Genomic DNA, 22,432 nt, shown 5'->3' on the forward strand with positions numbered 1-22,432 from the left:
CCTACAGCGAGTTGAAGGTAATCGAGAGATGATAAAGAAAATATGTTTAGAAATCCATCTTTCAGGCATATGTCACAATCTCAGGTGGTTACAACATAACTTTGAGTCACTGATAGTACAATTCAGTACAATTACACAGAAGAATACTGCATTAAGCTTTGTAGGGCTCACTCCTTGGCAAATTAGTATAGGAATGCACCTGGAAAAAATGCTGTATTTCATATCATAAAGATAGTGCCATTCTTGCTAATTGTGCCATCCAAAGTTTTGTTAGCAGAAGCCCACTTATATCAGAACAATTTCTGGGCAGTGTGTTATAAGGGCTTCACTTGGATCACATTTATTTTGGTCCCTGTGTCTTTGGAACTGTCATCTATTTCTTGTGTTTCATCAGTGGTGATAATGAAAATGACTGAGGAAGAGCTGAAAGTCACTTTCTTCTTGGGCCTGTCCCTTCCCTTATGTGACACAACAATAGGTCTTACTGGCTTTTCATTCCTTACTGCTGTTTTTTCTTTCAAGATCCTCTGGAACCTCAAGAGGCGAACACAGATAAGCTGCATAAGGCATTGTCGAAACTGCAAGGTAAGAAAATTGCACTGAAAACATGTAATATATTCCAGAAACAGGATGACATAATGACGACATAAAATCAATCATGGGGTTTGGTAAAGGACAAAAATATGCTTGATACACAATCAGATGACGTCTGATCAGTCAAACTTCTATTAGCATCACTTGGCTATTAGCAATTTTAAAAACTAGACAGCTGTATGTATGACAAGCTTTACTTGTACCATCTTGGGATAATTTTATAATGGCTGTCTTTCTAGCTGATGGATGTCTCCCTCAGACATTTTGTAACGTTTACCCAATTCTACAAGTGGTTGAGATAACAACAGAGGCTGATTTGCTTCATAAAATTTCATCAGCACAATGAAAACGACAAAAGAAAAAAAAAGCTCAAACCTTGGTATTTCCAGAGAGGGCTGGGAAAGACTCCAGTTAAATATTAAGGCTGCTTTAGCTAGGTAGAACAATCATTCGACTTGGTGTAAAACAGCTTCCTACATTTCTAAAATGGCTGCCCTGCGTGCCCTATTCTGAGACCCCTTTGATTGGCCTTGGCAGCTTCTAGAAGGTCATCATGAGGGATTTCCTTGGGTATGACACAGACCATGAGATATGGGAATCTGAACACACTGAGTCTATAGCCTTTGAAATCCTTAGGCCAGCCAAAAAAATTATTGTTGCAAACAAGAAAGTGATATTTGTGCCTCCAGGGCTTGTTTTTGCTTTTACCTGGAGATGGGGACATGGAAAAAAAAATATTTTAAAGAATTGCTAAGCTTGCTAGACCAGCACTGCATTGTTAAAAGCTAGCCTATGTCCCACTGCTAAACCACAGATTGGAAAGAGCCACTGCTTGCATAACCAACCATTCTGGCTGTTTCCTTTTTTGGAATCTACCATGAATTTCACAGCCAAAATGAATTAAGATTTCCCCTCTAGAATTGCCAATAGGGAGTTATAAGCCTTTAGTTGTTGTTGTTGTTATTATTATTATTATTTGTATTTATATAACCACCCATCTCACATAAATGACTCTGGGCGGTGCACAACAATTAAATGGAACTTTGACAAAAATGTATCTGATAACAGAAACCAAAGTAACTCAGATAGCTGTGAAGTCATTCTGAATTCCAGGAATATTGTGCCATTTCTTCCTCATTTTTAGAGATCAGTGCCCTGGACTGAAGATTAGCAACTTGGAGTTTCCACTAGCCCAGGTTCTACTTAAGATATGATAGACTACAATTTGGATCATCCCCATCAGCATGTCTACTGACCTATGCCTTGGGAGTTATAGCAGGATAGCAATAGATGGGGAAGGTCGAGCAAGTCAGATTCAAGCCTACAATACTAGATTGGGGCTGGGGGAGACTGCCTGCTAGGAATCTTGCCTTGTTACTCCCCTTTTTCCATAAAAAGTCACTTGGCTTTGTATCAGAAGAAAAGCTAATCATTTTGTTTATCTATTTCTACCACCAGAGCAGAACATGCACTTGTGAAATGAAGTGTTAGTTTTATCTTACTCTGTTCAAGTTGAGAAAAATGAGTTGAATGTGATTTTTGCAATGTGTATTAACATTTAGGTTTCTTTAAGTAACTTACCTTTCTACTCATGAAAATAAAGATAACTGGATTGTAGGCAGTGTTTGATTTGGCAAAGAAAGATGGGATAATAGCCACTGTTGGAGTTATAAGGTGACCATAACCATAGGCTATTAAAAGTGAAACCACAGCATAAGGCATCCAGCAAATAAGAAATGTGGTTATCATTAAAAAACACATTTTAGCCACCTTCTTCTCATATCTTAAGATTTTGATAACATGGACAGTTTGCAGTTCTTCCACACGACGAAACTGGAAATGAAAAGAAAAAGATTAAAATATTTAATATAGAATTCTAATCATAGAATTTCCTCTCTCTTGCAAGAATTAAGGCAGTGTCTTTCTGCCACAATGTGCAATGGAGGTTTGCTTGGCACATGGTACCACAGTGTGATAATCATCACTTAGAATGGTAAAACAGGTCTACGTTGTTTTCCAATCAGCAATTCCTCTCCAGCCAGGAATTTACTTGAACTTGAAGAAAACACTGGACTGGGTGCTGGAATGAAGAAGGACTGGATAAAAATCACTTGAAATTCCTTTTCCTTTAATAAGATAGCAGTGGACTGCAGTGATTGGATTCATGTATCGTGCTAAACAATAATCACATTGCACTGTTAAATAAGACACTCTTAAATATGTTTAATGTGCATCAGGAGGATTGAATTGTTTCTGAATATACATATTTAGTATTACAGCCATACTGCAAATGCATTTCTACTGAATTATATGCTTTGATCTTTATGTCTTTCTTGGGAACGTTATTTCTCATTTCTTACTGAACATGCTAGAATTACTTTTTAGCCAGGTTTTTCCCATCTGGCATCTTCCCAGAATTGTACTATAATTTTCCAACCAACATGGCCTTTGGCCACCCTGCTGGTAATTATAGCAGCACATTGGATAAGACTGTATTAGGATCAGTACTCTAGTCCTTGGTCCTCAGAGTCATTGAGAGTCAGGTGGCACACAGGTTTAATAAAGTATTAGTATTTGCTCAATTACTTGTTCCATTTCCCTTTCAGAAAGGAACTTAATAGAACTCTTCCCCCCAAAATATATTATGGGGGTATCAGCAGATCAAATTCAGCAGTCATGTTTAATATCAGCCAAAATGTTAGGGTGCACACAGTCTAAGGCCAAGTTATGAAAACTTGTATATAATTAATTATAGCAGGCACACAATAAGAAGCACTTTTTCATATTCTAATCGCTATTTAGTCATCAAAGTTGTATTTGCTTATTGAAAAAGTCTAAGGGCGAGCTATTGGTTCAACCAACTCACCATCCGTACTGCGTGAAGAATATGTCCATAGCAGTAGACCACAATTCCAAGTGGTGCCACTAGACAACCAAGAAAGAAAAAGAAGACAAAGGAAGTGTCACCAGGTTCTCTTGAACTCCAGTCCACTGAACAACCTAATCCATGGAGTTCTAGTGTGTAGTGGTTCCAGCCGAGAAGAGGTGCTCCTGTCCAGGCTAAGGAATAAAGCCAGATATATGTGATTGCCCTCCAAGACCACGAGAAATCAACCACTCTCGCATGCACTACTCTAATGTACCGTTCATAGGCCAAGACAGTGAGAGTCATAAGCGAAACAATTCCTGCAGGGAGATATAAAACAAAGCAATCATTATTCAGTAATTTTAAATTGTCTGCTGTAACTATCTTGCATGCAGACAGGTGGTTTTCTAGGCTTATTCTATTGTTCTATATTTATAGTTCCATATACACAATGAAGAATAGTTGAAACAAATCCCAGATTGACAGAAAAAAGACAATACATGTTTTCTATCATTGGAAAGGCTACAATTCTATGGACTGTAAGGCGAGAACATCTTTCATTAATCACCACCACAGTGTTAATTCTTAAAATCAAATATTGAACAACAAATCAACCTTCTCCCACCTGATGCCCTCCCAAAGTGTTGGAACTGCAACTCCTAAGATTCTCTAGTGAGAAGTAATTTCTTCTAAGTTCAGATAAGTCTCAAATACAGCAAAATCATTAAAAATGCAATTAAAATACACACATTTCAGAATATATAAGTGTGAAATATCACAGTTTACCAATACAACTGATGCTATTTACAGCAACCTTACCTGATATACTGGACCTCCACTAATCAGTAGCCAGGGTTAGGAAGATTAATGTGAATTGTAGTCCAACAGTTAGGAAAGGGTTCCATTTTGCAAATACCAATTAGAAAAATTGAGGCTGGTTCATTACTTGACATCCCAGATGCACAATTTTGGTGGTGGATGGCTGCATGTAAGATTCTTTGGGAAGAAGAGCCGCATTACATACATGCAGCTCACCAATGTTTTTTAAAAAGAAGTAAATTTACAGCTGCCACTGCTGCCACTCCAGAAGACATGCTGCTGAGCACCTCCAAGCCTTGCCAGCTCCAGTGCTTCCACTACTCTGCTAGCTGTGGTTGGCACTCCAGGTATTTCTTTGAGGCCTATGAGGATTTTTAATTTATTAATATGGTCCTTTCCCCTTACTGAGTTGTGCAGGCCTATTCTATATACATTTTCTAATTTGCAGAAGCTGATGTACAGATTAAATCATTGAAAGAGCGCAGTTGAGTAAGCAGGCTTTGGTCAAGGCACATTGAGACAAATTCTCATTACATGTTAGAAGCTAAGAAACTTTTTTGAGTTTGTCAATATGGGCTGACTTAGCCTTGTGAATATATCAGTGTGCAGGGCTGAATTTTGGGGTGGGCAACTCAGGTGACACCTATGTCACCATGTTGGAACCATTCAACTATCTGAAATAGGTGGAATGAACAGTTCATGTGGCGCAAATAAATGCTGCTTTTACAGTTCCTGTATGATAGGTATAAACTGCAATGAAGAGAAATCAGAGAAAAATTAAGCAATTTAGCATCCTCCTGTCCACTGATATTCTGCTGCAAATACCTTCTCCAACACCATCCATCAGTGGACATGTTGGGAGGGGAAAAGTTCTATATTAAGGTTTTTATATCAACAAAATAAAAGCTCATAGCTTGTTTGGGAGGGCATGGTGCCCTCTTCTTAGTGAGGGAATGCTTACTTTATTGAAGGGTTTAATCCTTGCAAGATTTTAAGTACATATCCTTAATACTCCAAAGCTTTCCAAACTTTAGGGATGCAAAAGATAAAAATAGGCTATTCTTAAGCAAGCATGGTGTTCTAAAAGCTTCAGTGCAAGCTATGCCCTTTTAACTTCTGTATATCAAAATCAGCAGAGATTCTGCCTTGGGCTTCTGAATTTGCCCAACCCTTAAAAGATATCTCCATCAGCAACTTTTTAATTTTTTTCTAGTAATGCTTTAATGTGCCTCTCCTGTATACTTAGGTAGTTGTTCTAACCAGCCTCACTGCAATACGGCCCTGCTTGCAATGGATAAACAGCATGTGGCACCTTATAGCTTTCTTTCTGCAAACAAAGATCTATACACTGTACTTTTTTAACTGGAATGCACCTTTGCTTTCAGAGGATTCATCCAACTATTCATTTTGCACAATGTAGTCATGGTAGAAATCATTCCTAGAGATTTATTCCCTCCAGTTAGCTCAAATTGCTTAAAAGCTCTTTCTTGGGTGGGGGGGGGTCAATTTTTTTTAAAGCAAGCTTCCTGTATTTTCTGGTGTAGCATTTGCTCTTTGCTAAAGCAGAATACACAGTATTGGGTCTATATTATAAACTAAGCCAAAATCAAAACAATATAGCTTAGCATGAATAAGATCTTAGCGGTCATTTATTCAACTAAAATGGTTAAACAAACCACAGTTAAGCAAGAAGTTTGAATCAACTAAATACTTGGAAGTACCTGAAGTACCAGTGATTTCCCAAATAAGTTTTTTTTTTAATAATTCTTCCCAAGATTCCCCCTTAATTTGTGAAATATCTGCTTCTCTTTTATGTGAATTTCCTATTTTTTTCCAATATCAAGCAAACCAACAATCTTTGCTTGGAAAATCAAAGCTTTTCTTTAAGCTGAACCTATGCCAATACTTACCTTTTCTCCTTGTCCTCCATGCCTATCCATTAAACTTCCTTTATGTTATTTTATAGCTCTGTTCACATGGCATGCAAACACAAAAGAATGTAATCAAAGAAAGGTCCCTTTTTATTGAAAACAGCCCCACAGTTGTTTTGAGCTAAAATAACCTCCTCCAGTCAGATGTGCTTTTGAATACAGAAGAGAGTTCCAATAAGGTTAATCTCTTCAACTATAGGACTTAAAGAATGTAGAATTGCTTTGCAAAAACAGGGCTATGTGAAAAAACTAACACTGCTAGCTTTCTGTAGCGAATAAGCCCTGATGTTCCACTCGTAGTTGCAAGCAAGCAGGCATGAACACAGCCACAGCCATTGGGCTCATCGGCATATCCTGCATTCTGGAATGCCAAGACAACATTCCATTAGGATGTTTCAGCTGTAGGCTTTAACTTGGAAAAATGCAAAAATAAACTGGGAAAACAATTTTACACATTCATGATTCCATATAAAAAGTGACTTTTTTTAAAATAAAAATTTGTACATTTGGTTTTGTTTCCTTAGAACATCTACCTGGATTCTTTCCTAATGGAATTCCTGAACCAGGCCACACTTCTGGAACAGGTTAGCTCACTGCTTCTCAACCTTGGCAACTTGAAGATGTGTGGACTTCAACTCCCAGAATTCCCCAGCCAGCCATGCTGGTTGGGGAATTCTAGGAGTTGAAGTCCACACATTTTTGAGCTGCCAAGGTTGAGAAACACTGGGTTAACTGATCATTGTATGTCAGCTTACAGCTGAGGCATTGGCTATGCTTACCTTGGAGAAGTCTGCAGAGAGAAATGACGGCTGTTTTCAAGTATCAGAAGAGCAGTTAGATGGAGGATGGGTACATTTGTTCAATGTTGTTCCAGAAAACAGAACAAAAGACTAGTCAACTTACATTACAAGGAAGGAGATTTGGTTGGATATCACCAAAAAATCCTAATGGTAAGAGCTGTAAAACAGTGGAATAGAAAGCTGTGGGAAATGGAGGACACTTCTTCAATGGAAGTGTTTATATTGAGGCTGGATGGACATCTGCCAGGGATACTGCTGTTGTGGATTCATGAACTGGACATGAGGTTGGACTAGAGGATCTTTCAAGATGACTCCCAATCCTTGCATTCTATCTTTCTATGATTGTTCCTGGCATCCTTATAGCTAAATGAGATCAATGTATCTGCATCTCATTGAATAAGCAGGAAAATGTCTAGAAAGAATGAACTGGAATGAATAGCAGATATGATTTCAGGGCAAAAGAAGGGGTGAGAGGGGGATTATGATCCTTCCAAACTCTTTAAATCAAATTCATTTTCCTATGGCTGCATTCATGCAACATACTAGCCCATGTTTAACTTAACCATGGATTACTGAATTAAATCAATGCTTAGGTGTTTGCACAATATCCTGATAACAAATAAGTCAACTACATTCATGTCTAGTATGTTGTGAGAAGTTAAGTCTATCTAGTCATTACATAAAATGACTGTATTTGCTTGTTTTTAAAGAAAAGAACAAAACTCTATCCTTCTACCCTTCTATGTCCATACTAGCTTTCAGGATATACTTTAAAATCTGGCCAATTTTATTTTACATGTAAAATAATTAATGCAAAATATTAAAAATAATATGATGTCTATATATCCTATAGCAAGTACTAAAAAGATGTGGTAGGGTTTACAAAGAAGTAAACACAAAGTAACCAATATTTTAGTGTTGTTTATTATGAGATTCAGCCCATATAGTTAGTTTTTTATTAAATGTGTCATGAAAGCTCAGAAAATTGAGTTGAGTAAACCATGGTTCACTTGAGCACATCATGCAAACAGAATCCTACAATGTTGTTTCACTGAGTCTTCCCCAAGTGAAAATTAAGTGGCTTTCAAAAGCCACCTAGAGTCACATTTGTGAGATGGGCAGCTACATAATAAATCAGAAATAACCCTGTCGACTTTTTCAGGACCAACAGACTCAAACTTTTCCCAGATAACAATGCAAGATGTAACTTCAGGCCTCTTAACAGAACTAACCCATATCAATAGAACTAGAACTGGTGTCTAATGCCAAGCAGATCTGAGCAATTTTATTATTGATTTGCGTGATAAAGTCTCATCAGATCTCTTCCAGCCTATCCTTCCCTAAGAGGATCCAGGAAATTTTGATCAGTCTTGCTGATGACAATCTGAAGATGTAATATGTAACAGTGGGGGTACATTGCCTTTTTGCTGCTCTTATTTTAATGGTATAAGCTAAAACATCTGGGTCTGATAAGACTCAGTCTTTGCTTTACACTAGCAGCATTACAGGCATTTCACAGAGCTCCTCAATAAATGAAGGAACTTCTTTAAATCTGTAGACTAGGAGAGGCCATTCAGTTGCAATCCTGGCTAAAGCCATTGTCACCCTTGTATTCCAGCTGGCAACTAAGGCTCAGAAGAATTATCCATCAAGGTTTCAGGGAACTCCCGAAGTGCCCTATGGAATTCAAGAAAATCATTTGAGGTACACCAATCTAACAGATCCTTCCTCCTTGCAGAGATTGGTGGCATCAGTCAGTTCAATAGCAGCAATCTGTTCATGGCAAACAACAGATCACTGCTCTGAAACAAAAACCAGTTCTAATGTGTGGCGTCAAACCTGGATTGGAGCCATGATGACTTGAAACAAGCCCATGGTTGCCATAGTGGCTATTAAATCAAAGACCACTTCAAAACTCCCTTCACCAGGGAAAACATGTTGAAGTCACCCAGTACCATAAACCTGAGGAATTCCAGAGACATCCACAGCTGAGGCCCAGGAAGGAATGCTACCATGCAGCAGGGTGGACAGTACAGCAGCAGCACTCACTACTTGTCCCTGGTACCCAATTTCCTCATACCAGCTATCTGTGAAACACTGTCTCTTGTTGCCACCAAAGCCCACTGAGTAATGACAGCCACTTGACCTCCTTTGCCCTGAAATTGAAGCTGATGACAAGTCTGAAAGCCAGATCAGTACATTTCAGAAGTGGTTCCCTCTCTTCATCCATTCAGGTCATGGTAATACAGACAGTCCTACCCTCTCATCCAGAAGGAGAGATTTATTATAAGTAGATCTGATCTGAAGCAGCAGCAGCCAGAAGTTAAGATCTTTGAAAACCTGGTAACCTGGCTTCTGAAATGAAAAGAGAGGGCTAGAAGAGTAGCCCACCCCATGCCTCCCATCCTATTTCCCTCTGCCCATTGCAACCCTGATCTCCATCCCTTCCTTAATTCCACCACCACCACCACCACCAGTCTCTCTACCCCAACAACTGGCTTGGGAGATTCCATTCCAGCTATGCACTCCATATCAAATCCAGATCTCAGTAACTATAATACGTAATTTATTTAGGGAATTGATTTGGGATAAGGATTTCTCCTCATGGTGATGTGTACTAAAGCTGAGAATTGATACCTAGTGGTATAGAAATATAAACGCAGGAGGGTTAAACAAGGTAATTCAATTCCCATAACCCCCAGCTAGCATTGCTGACAATGAGTGATGCTGGAATTTGCATTTTAACATCTGGAAGGCCACATGTTGCTTACTCTGCAAGTTGCAAAAAAAAATTTACACAGTAGGAGATGGAAAATTTTCCAACAGATTTGAAAAAAAATGTAGAGAAGTTGGGAAAGAGGAAAATTAAAAAGCTGTAAATGCCAGTGAATGCCAATATTTATTAATATAAATACCGATATTTATTAATATTGCCATCACATAAAGGAAAGGAAGACTAGAGTTTTTTTCCCTTACATAATTTAAAATTGAATGGTAATCTTAGATTACACTAGGTGAGAAGAAGATACTGAAGGCAAGTAAGATTTTTATTATAATCTTCTCTTTTGGCAGCACAGGGGTGTGCTCTTGTGTCTTATATTCAGAGTCATCTTCCTTTCAGAGATGAACACAGCCTATTAAAAATAATGTATATGAGGTCCAATAGCAAAATAATGAGGATGGAATATGCCTGTTCAGTATTTCAATCTATCATGCATCAGAATCATTCTCCATTTTTCACCCCTAGGGATTTTTACCCAAATTAAAGATTTAACCAGCTCAACTACGTCCACTATTTGCATGTAGCTGATAAGATTTGGTAGACACAGCCCTAAATGTTTGAAACAGGGGGAAATGATGACTCAAGACATCCAATATAATTTAATGGCTATCCCTATTCCAAAAATCTTTCAGTCTAAAATACAACGATGTTACAATGAATAAGAAGTAATCACAGCTGGGGAAGACAATTCAGAACTTAATACATAGAAAAGATTTTAGAAGGGCTTGATGGTGAAGTTAGAAGCAGCAGCTAGGCCATATGGCATGGGGTAGGCTTCCAAGACTAAGATGCTCTAGATCAGTGTTTCTCAACCTTAGCCACTTTAAGATGTGTGGACTTCAACTCTTAGAATTCTCCAGCCGGCATGGCTGGCTGGGGAATTCTGGGAGTTGAAGTCCACACATCTTAAAGTGGCCAAGGTTGAGAAACACTGATCTAGATGAATTGGACGATAGCTTCCATCATACACAATCAGCAGATAATGAGGACTAACACAATGGGAGGGCACCTAGGTTGAAAAAAACTGATGTAGAGTGTATGTGAAATTAGAGCCTGGTGGAATGACTACAAATGTTGGCAATTATAGGAAAAGAACAAAGAAGAGGGTGCTAATAAGTTCTCAGAGCAGACAGCATGTATTGTATGATTTATTCCTTCTCTGCCCACTGCCTAGGATTATGAAGGCATTTACAACCCAGTAAATTTATTATGAAGGGCGTAAAGGGGTAGACGTAATCCTGAAGCAGAAATGCTTGGAAAATAGAAAGTTGGTGAGAGATCTATGGAGTGGTCCAGAACAGCAAGTGAGCTGTGTAGAATGCAAAGATATTCCCACAAATGCATAACTCCAAGGATTTGTTCTGCAGACTGATGTGACCTGCATAGCACTGTTGTAGAGCAGCACACAACTTTCATGTTGATTCACAAATGAAGAACAATAAGTAGATGCTGCTGTCCTGATTACTTTGTGCCTGATGGCCATACAGTGCTTGCTTGATGGAACATCAGGAGTCTTTCTTTCACTTACTGCCACCCAGTAATAAGACAGGAGGACTCCCGAAGGGGAGGAAACACCTGCATATTAGAAAATGAGATGCGAAATGGAACCATGATTAAGCTGAACATGGCGCTAAGTATAAAAAGGAGGTGGTGATATGGAGCAAAGATAAACAGAAAACAGTATGAGAATCAGCAGGGTCAGAATTGGAACTCCTAGCTTTAACCAATGGGTTCTCTTCTTCAAGAAGCTTTCCAAAAATTCATACCTACCAGTTACTGTTTCACATCCATGAAAAACAACGGAAGCTGCAGATTGCCCTAAGACCTGCTTCTATACATTACAGAATGGTCAGAAGCTTTTTCCTATACAACTCTGCAGAGTTTCAGGAACAGAACGGCGCTTCAAAGCACGCTCGGGATCACGCTGTGATAAGCCTACCGAATTGATTATTTGCCATCAACTCGTTTTCGACTCCTAGCGACCACACAGATTTTCTCCATGACGATCTATCCCTGATAAACTGGGAGATTAAACAGAAGAGTTCAACTAAAGGAAGAAGGGCACTTATCTTATGAGGGGCAAGCGGCAGGAGGGGTACCAAGGCTGCAATCCTCTGTTAGCTACCTTGACATTAAACGGAGGCTCGAGTTGAACCCTGAACCATCTCCACTTGGAAGCGTTAACATTTGCACCAATGCGCATCGGAGCCTATTACGGCGCTGAAATAGGAGTACTCTGCACAGGCGCAGGGGTTCACTCTTTTATTCACGTACTTCGAAACCTTGCCCCGGTTCACTCTGCACGAGCTCAGAGGCACGTTCGGCGCCGCCAGGGCGCAGGCTAGCGCTCAGGGCTCGTGCGCCGCCGCGTGCGCGGTCTCCTTACCGAAGAGGCTGTTGCTGAAGCCGTCCCACACGCAGCCGGCGGCGTCCCAGGCCCAGTGATTCCTGAGGCAGGAGAGGAAAGTGAAGCTGACGCCGAAAAGCGACACGAGCAGGTCGCTGAGACTGATGTTGACCAGGAAGAGATTGGTGGGCGTGCGGAGCCGCTTGAACTTGGTGTAAACCACCAGGACCAGCAGGTTGTTGCACAGGCCCACGAAGCCGATGGCGGCGATAAGCAGGGCCAGCAGCTCGTAGGTGCTGGCGCTGAACGGCGTCCCCGAGTCCCCCGCCGGCTGCTGCCGTCGCCGTTCCAGGTCCTGTTTCCCCGCCGTGGGCTCCAGGCTGCCGCCGCTGCCGTTCCCAGAGTACATAGCTCGGGGTGGGTGCCTGGGAAACTCCGTTCACATGCTGCCGGTGGTGCTCTTTCCTCCTGCTCAGCTGCGCGCTGCTGAGGACCGCGCAAGGTTTGCTAACACGCCTGAATCTATTGCAAAAGCCTGCTGCTGCTTCTGCCTATACTGCTGCCGCCGCTCCCCGAAGAATCTGTTGGCGCCAAAGGAGGCGAGGGAGGAGCGAACTCTTGGAGAGATCGTGGAAATGGAGCGCGTTTCCTTGGCGCGGTCAGCCTGGTTAATGGCACCGGGGGCTGCCCCTGAGCAAGCGCGCCTGAACGAAGCCGACGAGAACTCAGGAATGGAAAGGAAGGGGCCTCGAGTAAGCCTCCAAGGGCGGCACCGTAGTAACACACCTCCTTCGTGAAGCACGGCGCGGTCGCCCAAACGAGAGGAAGGCGAACTCTGAGGCTTGCGCGGATGCGCGAAGCGTATGGCGCAGTGCTGACAGTCGCTTGTCCCCGGGCCGCGAGGTTCTTGAATTGCTAATATTTCGGACATCTGTTCGTACAAAATAGAAGTCCTGCTTCATGATTGGACATTCCCCTTCAGTGTTTTGTTCTGTTATTTTCAGACTGAATTCCGCGTCTGAGCAGAAAAAGTAAGATAACTAATTTTCAGGCGGCAGCCTTCTGCTTTCTTAGAAGGAATAGAGCCACGGTGGAACAGACCGAGGGCCTATTTGGGGCAGGGTCCCGTTTCCCATAATTGGCAACAACTTGTGGGAAAGAAGCTAACAAATAGGGCTTGAAGGCTATACTCTTCTGGCTTTATTATTTCTCAGTAGTTTCATGTTTAGGAGCAGGGGCCTTCTGGTCCTGGAAATGGCCCAGATATCCTCTTTGGTCATAACCTTTGATAGGTGAGTAAATCCCAGTCAATTATAAAGCAATCTATGGAACCAGTCTTCTATCATGCCTGTGCAAAAGAAGAAGCAGTGGGAAAAATACTCTGTGTTGCTGCAGATCCTGCCAACTTTGGGTTCTGCTTCCTCCTATCCTTGGCTGTGGTCAGGGACATCCTTGAGGAGGAGTGAAAAAAGTCAAGGTGGTGGTCCTAACTGTGTGGTTGAAGCCCTGCCCCTTTTCTATGTGTGTTGATGTTCAAAGGGGAAGAGCTTTAATTGTGTGGCTCCCCTCTTGACTTTGTAAACCCTCTCCCCAACACTGCTGGCTGTGGTCCATATTTGGTTTTTCTTGTAGGGAACCAGTCTACTGTAATAGGATTTGGACTGGGAAGATCCTAATTCAATTACCCCTTCAGCCATGGAGCTTACTGACTGCCTTTGAACCAATCACTTTTCTCTCAACCCATTTACCCTACAGTGTTTTACAGGATTGTTGTGGAAATAAAATGAAGGAAGACTCCATACCCAATATACTGTGTGTTGAACTCCCAGTAGATAAGTAGGATATAAACCAGTAAATAAATGATTATTCATAGGGAAAGAAAATATAGCACCTGCCCCTAACTTCCCGTAGATGTGTTGGATTTTAGTCCTTTTGGAAGGTATCATTTGAGCATCAAGTGATTATGTGGATATATGAGTGGAATTTAAGAGTCAGAATTTTAATAATATCCAATACGCTTGGCAGAACTCAGTTCTCCAAGAGCTGGCCCTTATGTAACAAAAGCAGTTCTGTGGAGTCCTTGGTGCTCTCTGAGCCTTGGTTGTTTGCTTGCAGATGTTTCATTACCCAACTAGGTAACATCATCAGTGCTAGTGAGTATGGGGTTTGCTCCCCGTTTATATACAGTAGCTTGCCCTGCCCATGTTGGTGGGGGTGTGGTTTTTTCCTTGATAGTTCCTTGATTAGGGTTTTGTTCCCTTCTTAGCCTTTTTTATTGTCTCTTTTGAATGGTGTGTAAATATGGTTTATTTCTATGTATCAGTTGATGGCTGATTTGTCTAAATTTGTCATGCAAAAAGACCAGAACACATCCACTCCAGCAGCTAACACTCAGATAAGCAGGGATTAACACCAGGCAAATGATCAAGCAGAAAACAATATCCTAATCAAGGAACTACCAAGGAGAAAAACACCCCCCCACCAGCACTGGCAGGGCAAGCTACTGTATATAAACAGGGAGCAAACCCCACACTCACTAGCACTGATGATGTTACCTAGTTGGGTAATAAAACATCTGCAAGCAAACAACCAAGCTCAGAGAGCACCAAGGACTCCACAGTTCAACCCTGAGCTACATATACTGTTTTCTATTGAAGAGCAGCTCTGTCAGCTCACAAGAATACAGCATTGGCAGAAGTGGGGAACCTTTAGGTTTACTAAAGTTAATTGAAACTTTAGGGAAAAGTCTAAAGAAGGCTTGGGAAAGATTCCCTATAGAGGAAAAACCAAAGTGTTCCACCCAACAGGCCAAGGAGGACCAGGTGATTGTTGTGCGAGAGTTGAATAGAAAGTTGATGGCCCTATTGCTGTTTCCACATGATAGTTGATTTTGAAGCACTTGGTCACTTGCCTCAATGAAAAGAGTGGCTTTTCATTAACTTTGAGATCCCAGACCAAAAGAAGAGAGGATCTGAATGAATCCTTACCAATCCTCTTAGCTGTCCAGGACAAATTGTTCAGTGGCTTCCTGCTACTTATGCCACTCACTTGTCCTAGTATGCTAATTTAAAAGATTGAAATCATTGTTCCCTAATTTAGTAGTTTTGGAAGTTTAGGGATTACAGTTTCCACAATTCCCAGTAGTGTGACAAATGGGGATTGTAGCACCTCTCTGTCACCCTAGTCTATACACAGACAATAAAGAAACATGTCCATTAATATTATGTGATCCCCTTTTAATGGGAAAAAAAAATCTTTAAGTTGAGCTTGATGATTTCATGGGGTATTCATGGCAACAGTATGGAAGTGATTTGCCATTGCCGTCCCAGAATGTTTTTGATTTCTCAGGGAAACCTAAAGTCTTAGTATCCTTGGTGCTCTTCCATCCAAGCACTAATCATACCTGATCCATCTGACTCCAGACAAGATCGGTGTGGTGCTGTCCACTGTTGAGATAACTCCCCTTTAAAGCCATCCAATACTACACTTTGTGCTAATAAGTTCGATAGTTTATGAGTTGCTACTTTTTTCTTGTTAATTTTACAACTTTATTGGATAACTCCTGGGTTCTACCATTGAGAAAGGAAGAAAGAAAAACCTATCTACTTTTTATATGTTATGTGTAGTTCTAAACACCTATATGTTGTTTCTTCTAATCTAAAAATCATAGGGATGAATGAATCTGTCAAGTTTGATTTCTCACTTTTCTATTGATAAGTTTGTTCCATCCTGTTCTGGTATAAATTTGCACATTTAAAAAAAAAAGTCAAAGTATTGAATGCACTTTTGTGAGCCATTTTCCTTAATAAAACCCCTTCTAGTGCATTTTTTTTCTAATACCATGCTGATTTTGAGTTGCCAGCTGCATCAACAAATAAAGAAAAATGCAGATGCTTTGTAGAATTGTATTCCTAAACCTATGCAATTTGAATAATTCTGTATTGAACTGCAAACTATTCCCTCATCTTAAAATTCCAAAATGTACCTTTTTCTCATAGTTAAGTGTTTACATAGCCCACTGTTTCTCAACTAATGTTGTATGTGTGCAGAACTCTTCTACATGAGGTGTGACTCCTCTCCCCTTGCCATAACAGAGAAGAGCAGTGAGCGAGGGCAAAGCCACAAATCTCCAGCTGAGTGAACTGAAGCAAAAGAATTGAGCAATCCAGTGGAGCATTTCCTAAACTCCAGAATTAGAGCACCCTCTAATTTAGCTTTAAGAGCTAAAGTAAAACAACATTTTGCACTGGTACTCTCTCAGTACTTTGGTATATTTTGGTGGGTTTGGAATTAGGGGAATGCTGCTTCCAGCGTGGTTGGCGTACTGATAGTTGAAGTCTTCAGATCAAACTTGACTACCAAGGACTATATAAACACATCCATGTTTTTTCTTGGCAACAGTATGCAAGTGGTTTGCCATTGTCTTATAGGGTGTTTTTGATTTCCCACTCCTATAGTCCTGGCATTTCCTGTGTTTAGCTTCTGAGTCCAGAGAAGAAGGTCAGCCAGATCTGCATAAATGTATTAGCATAATAGCAGTATTTTTACCTCATGATTCTCAGCATGGAATTTGTTTCCTGGCTCTTGTTGTTTTTTTCCCCCCACAACAGATGTAGATTATCAACAGAAGTGCCAGGATTAATTTTCTGGTCAATCATAGCCAGTTGGGCTGTATTAAACTGCTTATGTGCAGTCAGATTTTTTTTTAATGCATTTTTTACCTATGTACATTGTACCAATTCTGTCATTTTAATTCCCATTAGAAATGAAAAACCACCAGTCTCAATAGAGATCTCTGGGAGAAAAACACTTTTTATCTCTCATCATTGCAAAAACATTTTTATGTATTCCTACTTTTGTTTTCTCTTCCTTAATCAATTAACTATGCATAAGATAATTTCTCCTCTTACCCAGGGACTGCTTTGTTTCCTCATCCATCTTTGAAGAGGGACTTTAACAAAAAGTGAATAATCTCTTTTGGATTTCCCTGTTACTGTGTTACTAAGGTATACAGTATGTATTACTATTAGTATAACATCTTACTTTGGACACATTATGCGAAGATTTAGCTCTCTGGAGAAGACTATAATGCTGGGAAATGTGGAAGGAAAGAGAAAAAGAGGATGACCAGCAACAAAGTGGATGGACTCAGTTACAGTGGTGGTGGGTGTACCTTTGGGAGACCTGAAAGACCAAGTTAGGGACAGATTGTCATGGAGAAAATCTATCTACGTGGTTGCTAAGAGTCGACAATGACTTGGTGGCACATAATCATAACATCTAAGCAAAATGTTTTCTACCCATATACTCTTAACATACTGACCTAATTGGTCACTAATGTTCTGGAACTTTTATTTGTCCCCTTTTAAAAATTGGCATCACACTATCCCTTGGTATAGTACAGAGGGTAATCTTTAGATTATTACATGTTATATATAAAAGTCTGGAAACCCTTTATGGACTTTTTGCTGAAAATGGATAAAAAGGAACTGGTGATTTCTGGATTTACTGATTAAAAAGGGTTGTAAATGGGGAGAAGGGATCTACATTATGTAATTTTGAAGGGAATGGTATCAAGTATGTTTATAACTGCTGTAAAGAAGATCAGAAGTCACTTTAAGTTTTTTTCTTCTGCTTCACTTTCTGTTTTCAACATTTTTTTCTTTATCTTTCCTATTTTTTCTATATTTTTTCATATTTATCTTTTTTAACTTTGTAATAAATATTCAATAAAAATTTATAGATTATTACATGTTATTACGTATCTGTTTTTGCTAAAAGACACATTCCAGATAAATGAACATTGGATTGGGGTTTAAAGGGTCAATTTCCTTGAAAGCTGCATTACATTCCAGCTAACCAAATAAATGCTTTTCTGTCTGTTCTCACAGCAGGAATCTGGATTAATTTGTAATTATTTTTATTTTATTGAGCTCTGTGTCATAGAATTTCTGAATGTCATCTTTGAGACTCTGGCAGTTTCAAAGAGAAGAGTAAGAAAAACACAGCACAAAACGTTTGATATAAAAAACGGATGCTCTTGTTAGTATGCCTGAACTGCTGTGCTTTGTAAAATTCTCCACACTTTACAATGGTTCAGTGGTTGAAGCATTCTTAGCACAGCATACAGATTACTTAGTTTTTTTTACAGGACAGATGGATGATTTAGAAAGCCAACCATTGTTTTTAATTGCATTTTCCTTTACATTAGCCATATTTAAAGGATGCATTGTATTTTACAGTCTGCCACTTAAACTATGTCAGTAGTTTTTTTTTAATTTGCCCCACATTTATTTTTGAGTAAAGCTGGTACATTGTAAGTATATGCACTTCATAAGTGGTAGAAATTCTAGGTAGAATTAAATCCCACTGAGTTCATTGGAGCACACTTCTAGATAAACAGCTATAGCAGTGGTCTATGAGTTAGATCCTGCCTGCAGGATGGATGTTGTTATTGGGGAGAATTGAAACTCAAAATGTCATTGCTCCCTTGGGTACAAGGAGAGAATTCAAAGAGAATTTTGAATAGGCTTGAAGACTTTTATTCTTTCTCCCTATTCAGCACTCTCAAGAAGGGAGTCTATTCTTGCCAGAATTTTGAACTGCGTGCTTGCAGAGCACTTTTGAAATTAGATTGAGGGTTGAATGAACTTCTTGGATGATGGGTTTTCACCCCTGACTCTAATGATTCTGAATTTGTAGTGGCAAAGCTCTGGAAGATGTATTTACTGCTTCTTGTGCTGCACTTTCCTCAACTTAATACCCATCCCCTGAAACCATTCATTAGCTGTGAGAGAAAAGAAATACCAGTATTTTCTCCTAATTGGGTACATTTTTAGACTGGGGAGGAGGCATTATGGGAAGTTAAACACCAGCAATACAAGTCCATTTAAATTTGGACTGCTACAACACTACAAATTAGGAAATCCTTTTACATAGTTTGTAGTAACAGATCGTTCAGCATTAAGAAGACTTTATACAGTCCTATCATCTAGATCAGAGAGAAGAAATGTGCATATTACATATATGAAAGGCTCTGAAAGTAGCTGGAAATGCACATGGAGATGCTAATGTCCTTGCATACATTTCCCCTGTTTAAATGAGGAGCAGTAAAATTTGTGAATAAATATTAGAGCAATCTTGCCTAGTCTGGTGTCTCTAATATATGGGTACCTGAAGGGAGGAGGAGGAAGGGCAAGTGATATCACGTGTATTGTGACCATGTCATGACAGAATATAATTCATTTATGCAATGTCATAGTATAATAATTCAGTGTCATTGTAATTTTTCTTCCATCACCACATTGAAGTTGAAAGGAAACACACCCAGATGGGAGCGAAGTCAGGACTTTCAGCTGTAATTCAAGGGCTTTGACAAAAGTGGGGCACTAACCATTCAGGAAGTACAGCCAGTGGCATACACACACACCCATTGTTGGTGGCTCATAAGTAATGGAACAACGTTTGACAAGCAGCTGCATGGCCAGATATGGCCTGTTTCCTGGGTACTCCATGACCAATCAAGCAGATAAAAGGCCTGGAGGTGGTTCTGAGTGTTACATTTGCATTTGGTAGCTGTTCACTGGAACTCTCAACATGAGGTCCAAAGAGGTGTCCATGCGAGTGAAGGAGGCCATCATTAGGCTGAGAAAACAAAACCCATCAGAGAGATAGCAAAAACATTAGGAGTGACCAATACAACAGTTTGGAACATCCTGAAAAAGAAGGAATTACCTGGCAAGCTCAGCAACAGCAAAAGGCCTGGAAGACCACGGAAGACAACTAAAGTGGATGACCACAGAATTCTGCTCATGGTAAAGAGGAACCCTTTCACAACATCTAGCCAGGTCAAGAATGCTCTTGAGGAGGTAGGCATGTCATTGTCAACATCTACAGTCAAGCGACAGCTTTATGAATGTAAATACAGAAGCTTCACAACAAGGTGCAAACCACTGGTAACGCTCAAGAACAGATAGGCCAGATTAGACTTTGCCAGCAAACACCTAAAAAAAGCCTGCCCAGTTCTGGAATAAGATTCTTTGGACTGATGAAACCAAGATTAACTTGCACCAGAATGATGGGAAGAGAAAAGTATGGAGAAGGAAAGGAGTAGCTCATGATCCAAAGCATACCACATCATCTGTCAAACATGGTGGAGGCAGTGGTATGGCATGGGCATGTATGGCTGCCAATGGAACTGGGTCACTGATGTTTATTGATGACCTGACTGCTGATAAAAGCAGCAGGATGACTTCTGAAGTGTATAGGGCTATACCTTCTGCTCAGATTCAGCCAAATGCTGCCAAACTGATAGGACGCCACTTCATATTGCAGATGGATAATGACCCAAAACATACAGCAAAAGCTACCCAAGAGTTTTTCAAGGCAAAGAAGTGGGATTTTCTTCAATGGCCAAGTCAGTCACCTGATCTCAACCCAATAGAGCATGCTTTTCACTTTCTGAAGACAAGACTGAAGGCAGAAAGACCCACAAACAAGCAGCAGCTGAAGCCAGCTGCAGTAAAGGCCTGGCAAAGCATCTCGAGGGAGGAAACTCAGCATTTGGTCATGTCCATGGGTTCCAGACTTCAGACAGTCATTGACTGCAAAGGATTTTCATCTAGGTATGATCCTTATCTTTGTCATGAAGTTGGTTTGTTCCATTACTTATGAGCCACCAACGATGGGTGTGTGTGTATGCCACTGGCTGTACTTCTTGAATGGTTAGTGCCCCACTTTTGTCAGGGCCCTTGAATTACAGCTGAAAGTCCTGACTTCGCTCCCATCTGGGTGTGTTTCCTTTCACCTTCAATGTGGTGGTGTATAGAGGCCAAATGTCAAAACAGTTGTCCTTGTTCCAATATTTCTAGTCCTGACTGTATGTGTCTGCAGGACAGTTTATTAAATTACCTGGTATGCAAGACTTCAAGATAGGACTTTTTCAGAATTGCTTCAGATAGTAACTTTTGGGGTTATGTATATAGCACTGGATGGTAACAGGTGAGCTGGACCTCCAGCAATTTAGTGCAGTGTAATCTAGTTACACAAGGAATTAAGACCACTTCCGGTTTCAAGTTGCATATGGTATGTTCAGCCCTCACATAAAAGTAGATCAGTTTTCCTTAAGCTAGTGAGGTTTAGATTTGTTGGCCCATATCAACCCAGTTTAGCATGGGTATTGGTCATGCTGGTTGGTGATGGTAGTTGTAATCCAACTCATCTGGAGGACATTAGTTTGGGGAAGGCTATGCAAACAAGACATTCTCTTCTATTTCTGTCTCTGCTGCATTGTGGTAGAAATGCTTTCCTTGAGCTGGTTCCTTTCAGACCTGACAAATTTGCAGTTCTCAGTATTTCTAGCCAGCACAGCCAAAGGCTATTCTGACTCAGAGCTGTTATCCCAACACATCTCAAATGCAACAATTGGGAAACACTGTAGTAAAATTATTCAATTTATTCTACTTTGGTTTTCTTTATTTTCCTTGCATTTTAGCAAATTGCCTACAACTGCATTACAAACAAGGATGTTATCCCTGTGCAATTGCTGAAATTAAAAAAAAAGATATTTTTAAAATCATTTTTATATGATATTCCCTACAAATAGCCAATTTGATTTTTGAATTTACTATGTCTCATCTTTGCCCTGAAGGTGAACCCTCTCATGGCCAGCAGCTTGCCAGTTAGGGTGGTTTGTGATCTAGATTGGCCATTTGACCAATGAGACCGAGGGAGGAGTTGTGACATCAGGTATTGTGGCACATTGACCTGCCACAGCTGCTTCAAAGAAACCCAGTTATCATTTTCCATTCACCAAAGCAATACTTAAGATCTATAGGAGGCATTTCCACAAATATTACCACTAGAAATAACAACAGAAAGAAAACAAATCAGTAAGGGGTACTGAGTGGCAGAAGAGGGCTTATCTCGGTTTTGTCTATCTCAGCTGTAATGTCTGGAAGAAAGATTCAGGAAGAAGATGATCCACCTGACATACCAGATGGACTCTGCTTTAAAAAATCCTTGAAACTGTTTCAGAAACTGGTTGACACAACAGTTGCTCAGAAAAGGGAGGAAAGATTAGGCTCACGTGTACAAGATGCTGGTAAGAAAATACTTCATTTGATGTATTGTTCTCTGAGATATGTATCTACATCTCTTTTTATCAGCTCCTTTTTGGACAGCTGAAGGAGGCAAAATATGATTACGGATGACTGGATGGTGGCCAGTAAAATACAATTATGCAATAAAGCGCTCAGATTAATAATTTATGTCCAGAGCCCCAATAATAGAACA

General features: G+C 40.1%; 2 protein-coding genes across 2 annotated transcripts in view; one reads left to right on the forward strand and one right to left on the reverse strand.

Moving 5' to 3' along the window:
* Positions 1-314: 314 nt before the first annotated feature.
* On the reverse strand, positions 315-12,667 carry OPN3 (opsin 3). The gene is made up of 4 exons (XM_007440093.2): positions 12,179-12,667; positions 3,461-3,780; positions 2,176-2,427; positions 315-578 (listed from the first exon to the last, which is right to left on the reverse strand). Exons 1-4 carry the CDS (start codon positions 12,546-12,548, stop codon positions 315-317), a joined length of 1,206 nt encoding a protein of 401 aa, XP_007440155.1. The 5' UTR covers positions 12,549-12,667.
* A 9,420-nt stretch (positions 12,668-22,087) lies between these two features.
* Positions 22,088-22,432, forward strand: part of WDR64 (WD repeat domain 64) — a 99,312-nt gene continuing 98,967 nt past the window's right edge. Inside the window, exon 1 of the mRNA XM_088131329.1 lies at positions 22,088-22,241. Within this exon, the coding sequence (XP_087987455.1) occupies positions 22,088-22,241 (154 nt within the window). The remainder of the gene's footprint in view (positions 22,242-22,432) is intronic.

The sequence above is a fragment of the Python bivittatus genome, unplaced genomic scaffold (assembly GCF_059951505.1).
Source record: "Python bivittatus isolate LINGU-HERP-01145 unplaced genomic scaffold, Pbiv_v1 ctg000020_np1212, whole genome shotgun sequence".
Classification (NCBI taxonomy): domain Eukaryota; kingdom Metazoa; phylum Chordata; class Lepidosauria; order Squamata; family Pythonidae; genus Python; species Python bivittatus.

Bases quoted from the DNA above. Each gene is read 5' to 3' on its own strand.
- OPN3 (XM_007440093.2), bottom strand. From the start codon at position 12,548: ATGTACTCTGGGAACGGCAGCGGCGGCAGCCTGGAGCCCACGGCGGGG. The intron at 3,781-12,178 runs GTAAGGAGACCG...ATCTCCCTGCAG, and splicing joins CTTCAGCAACAGCCTCTTCG to GAATTGTTTCGCTTATGACT. The intron at 2,428-3,460 runs GTGAGTTGGTTG...TTTCATTTCCAG, and splicing joins TTCTTCACGCAGTACGGATG to TTTCGTCGTGTGGAAGAACT.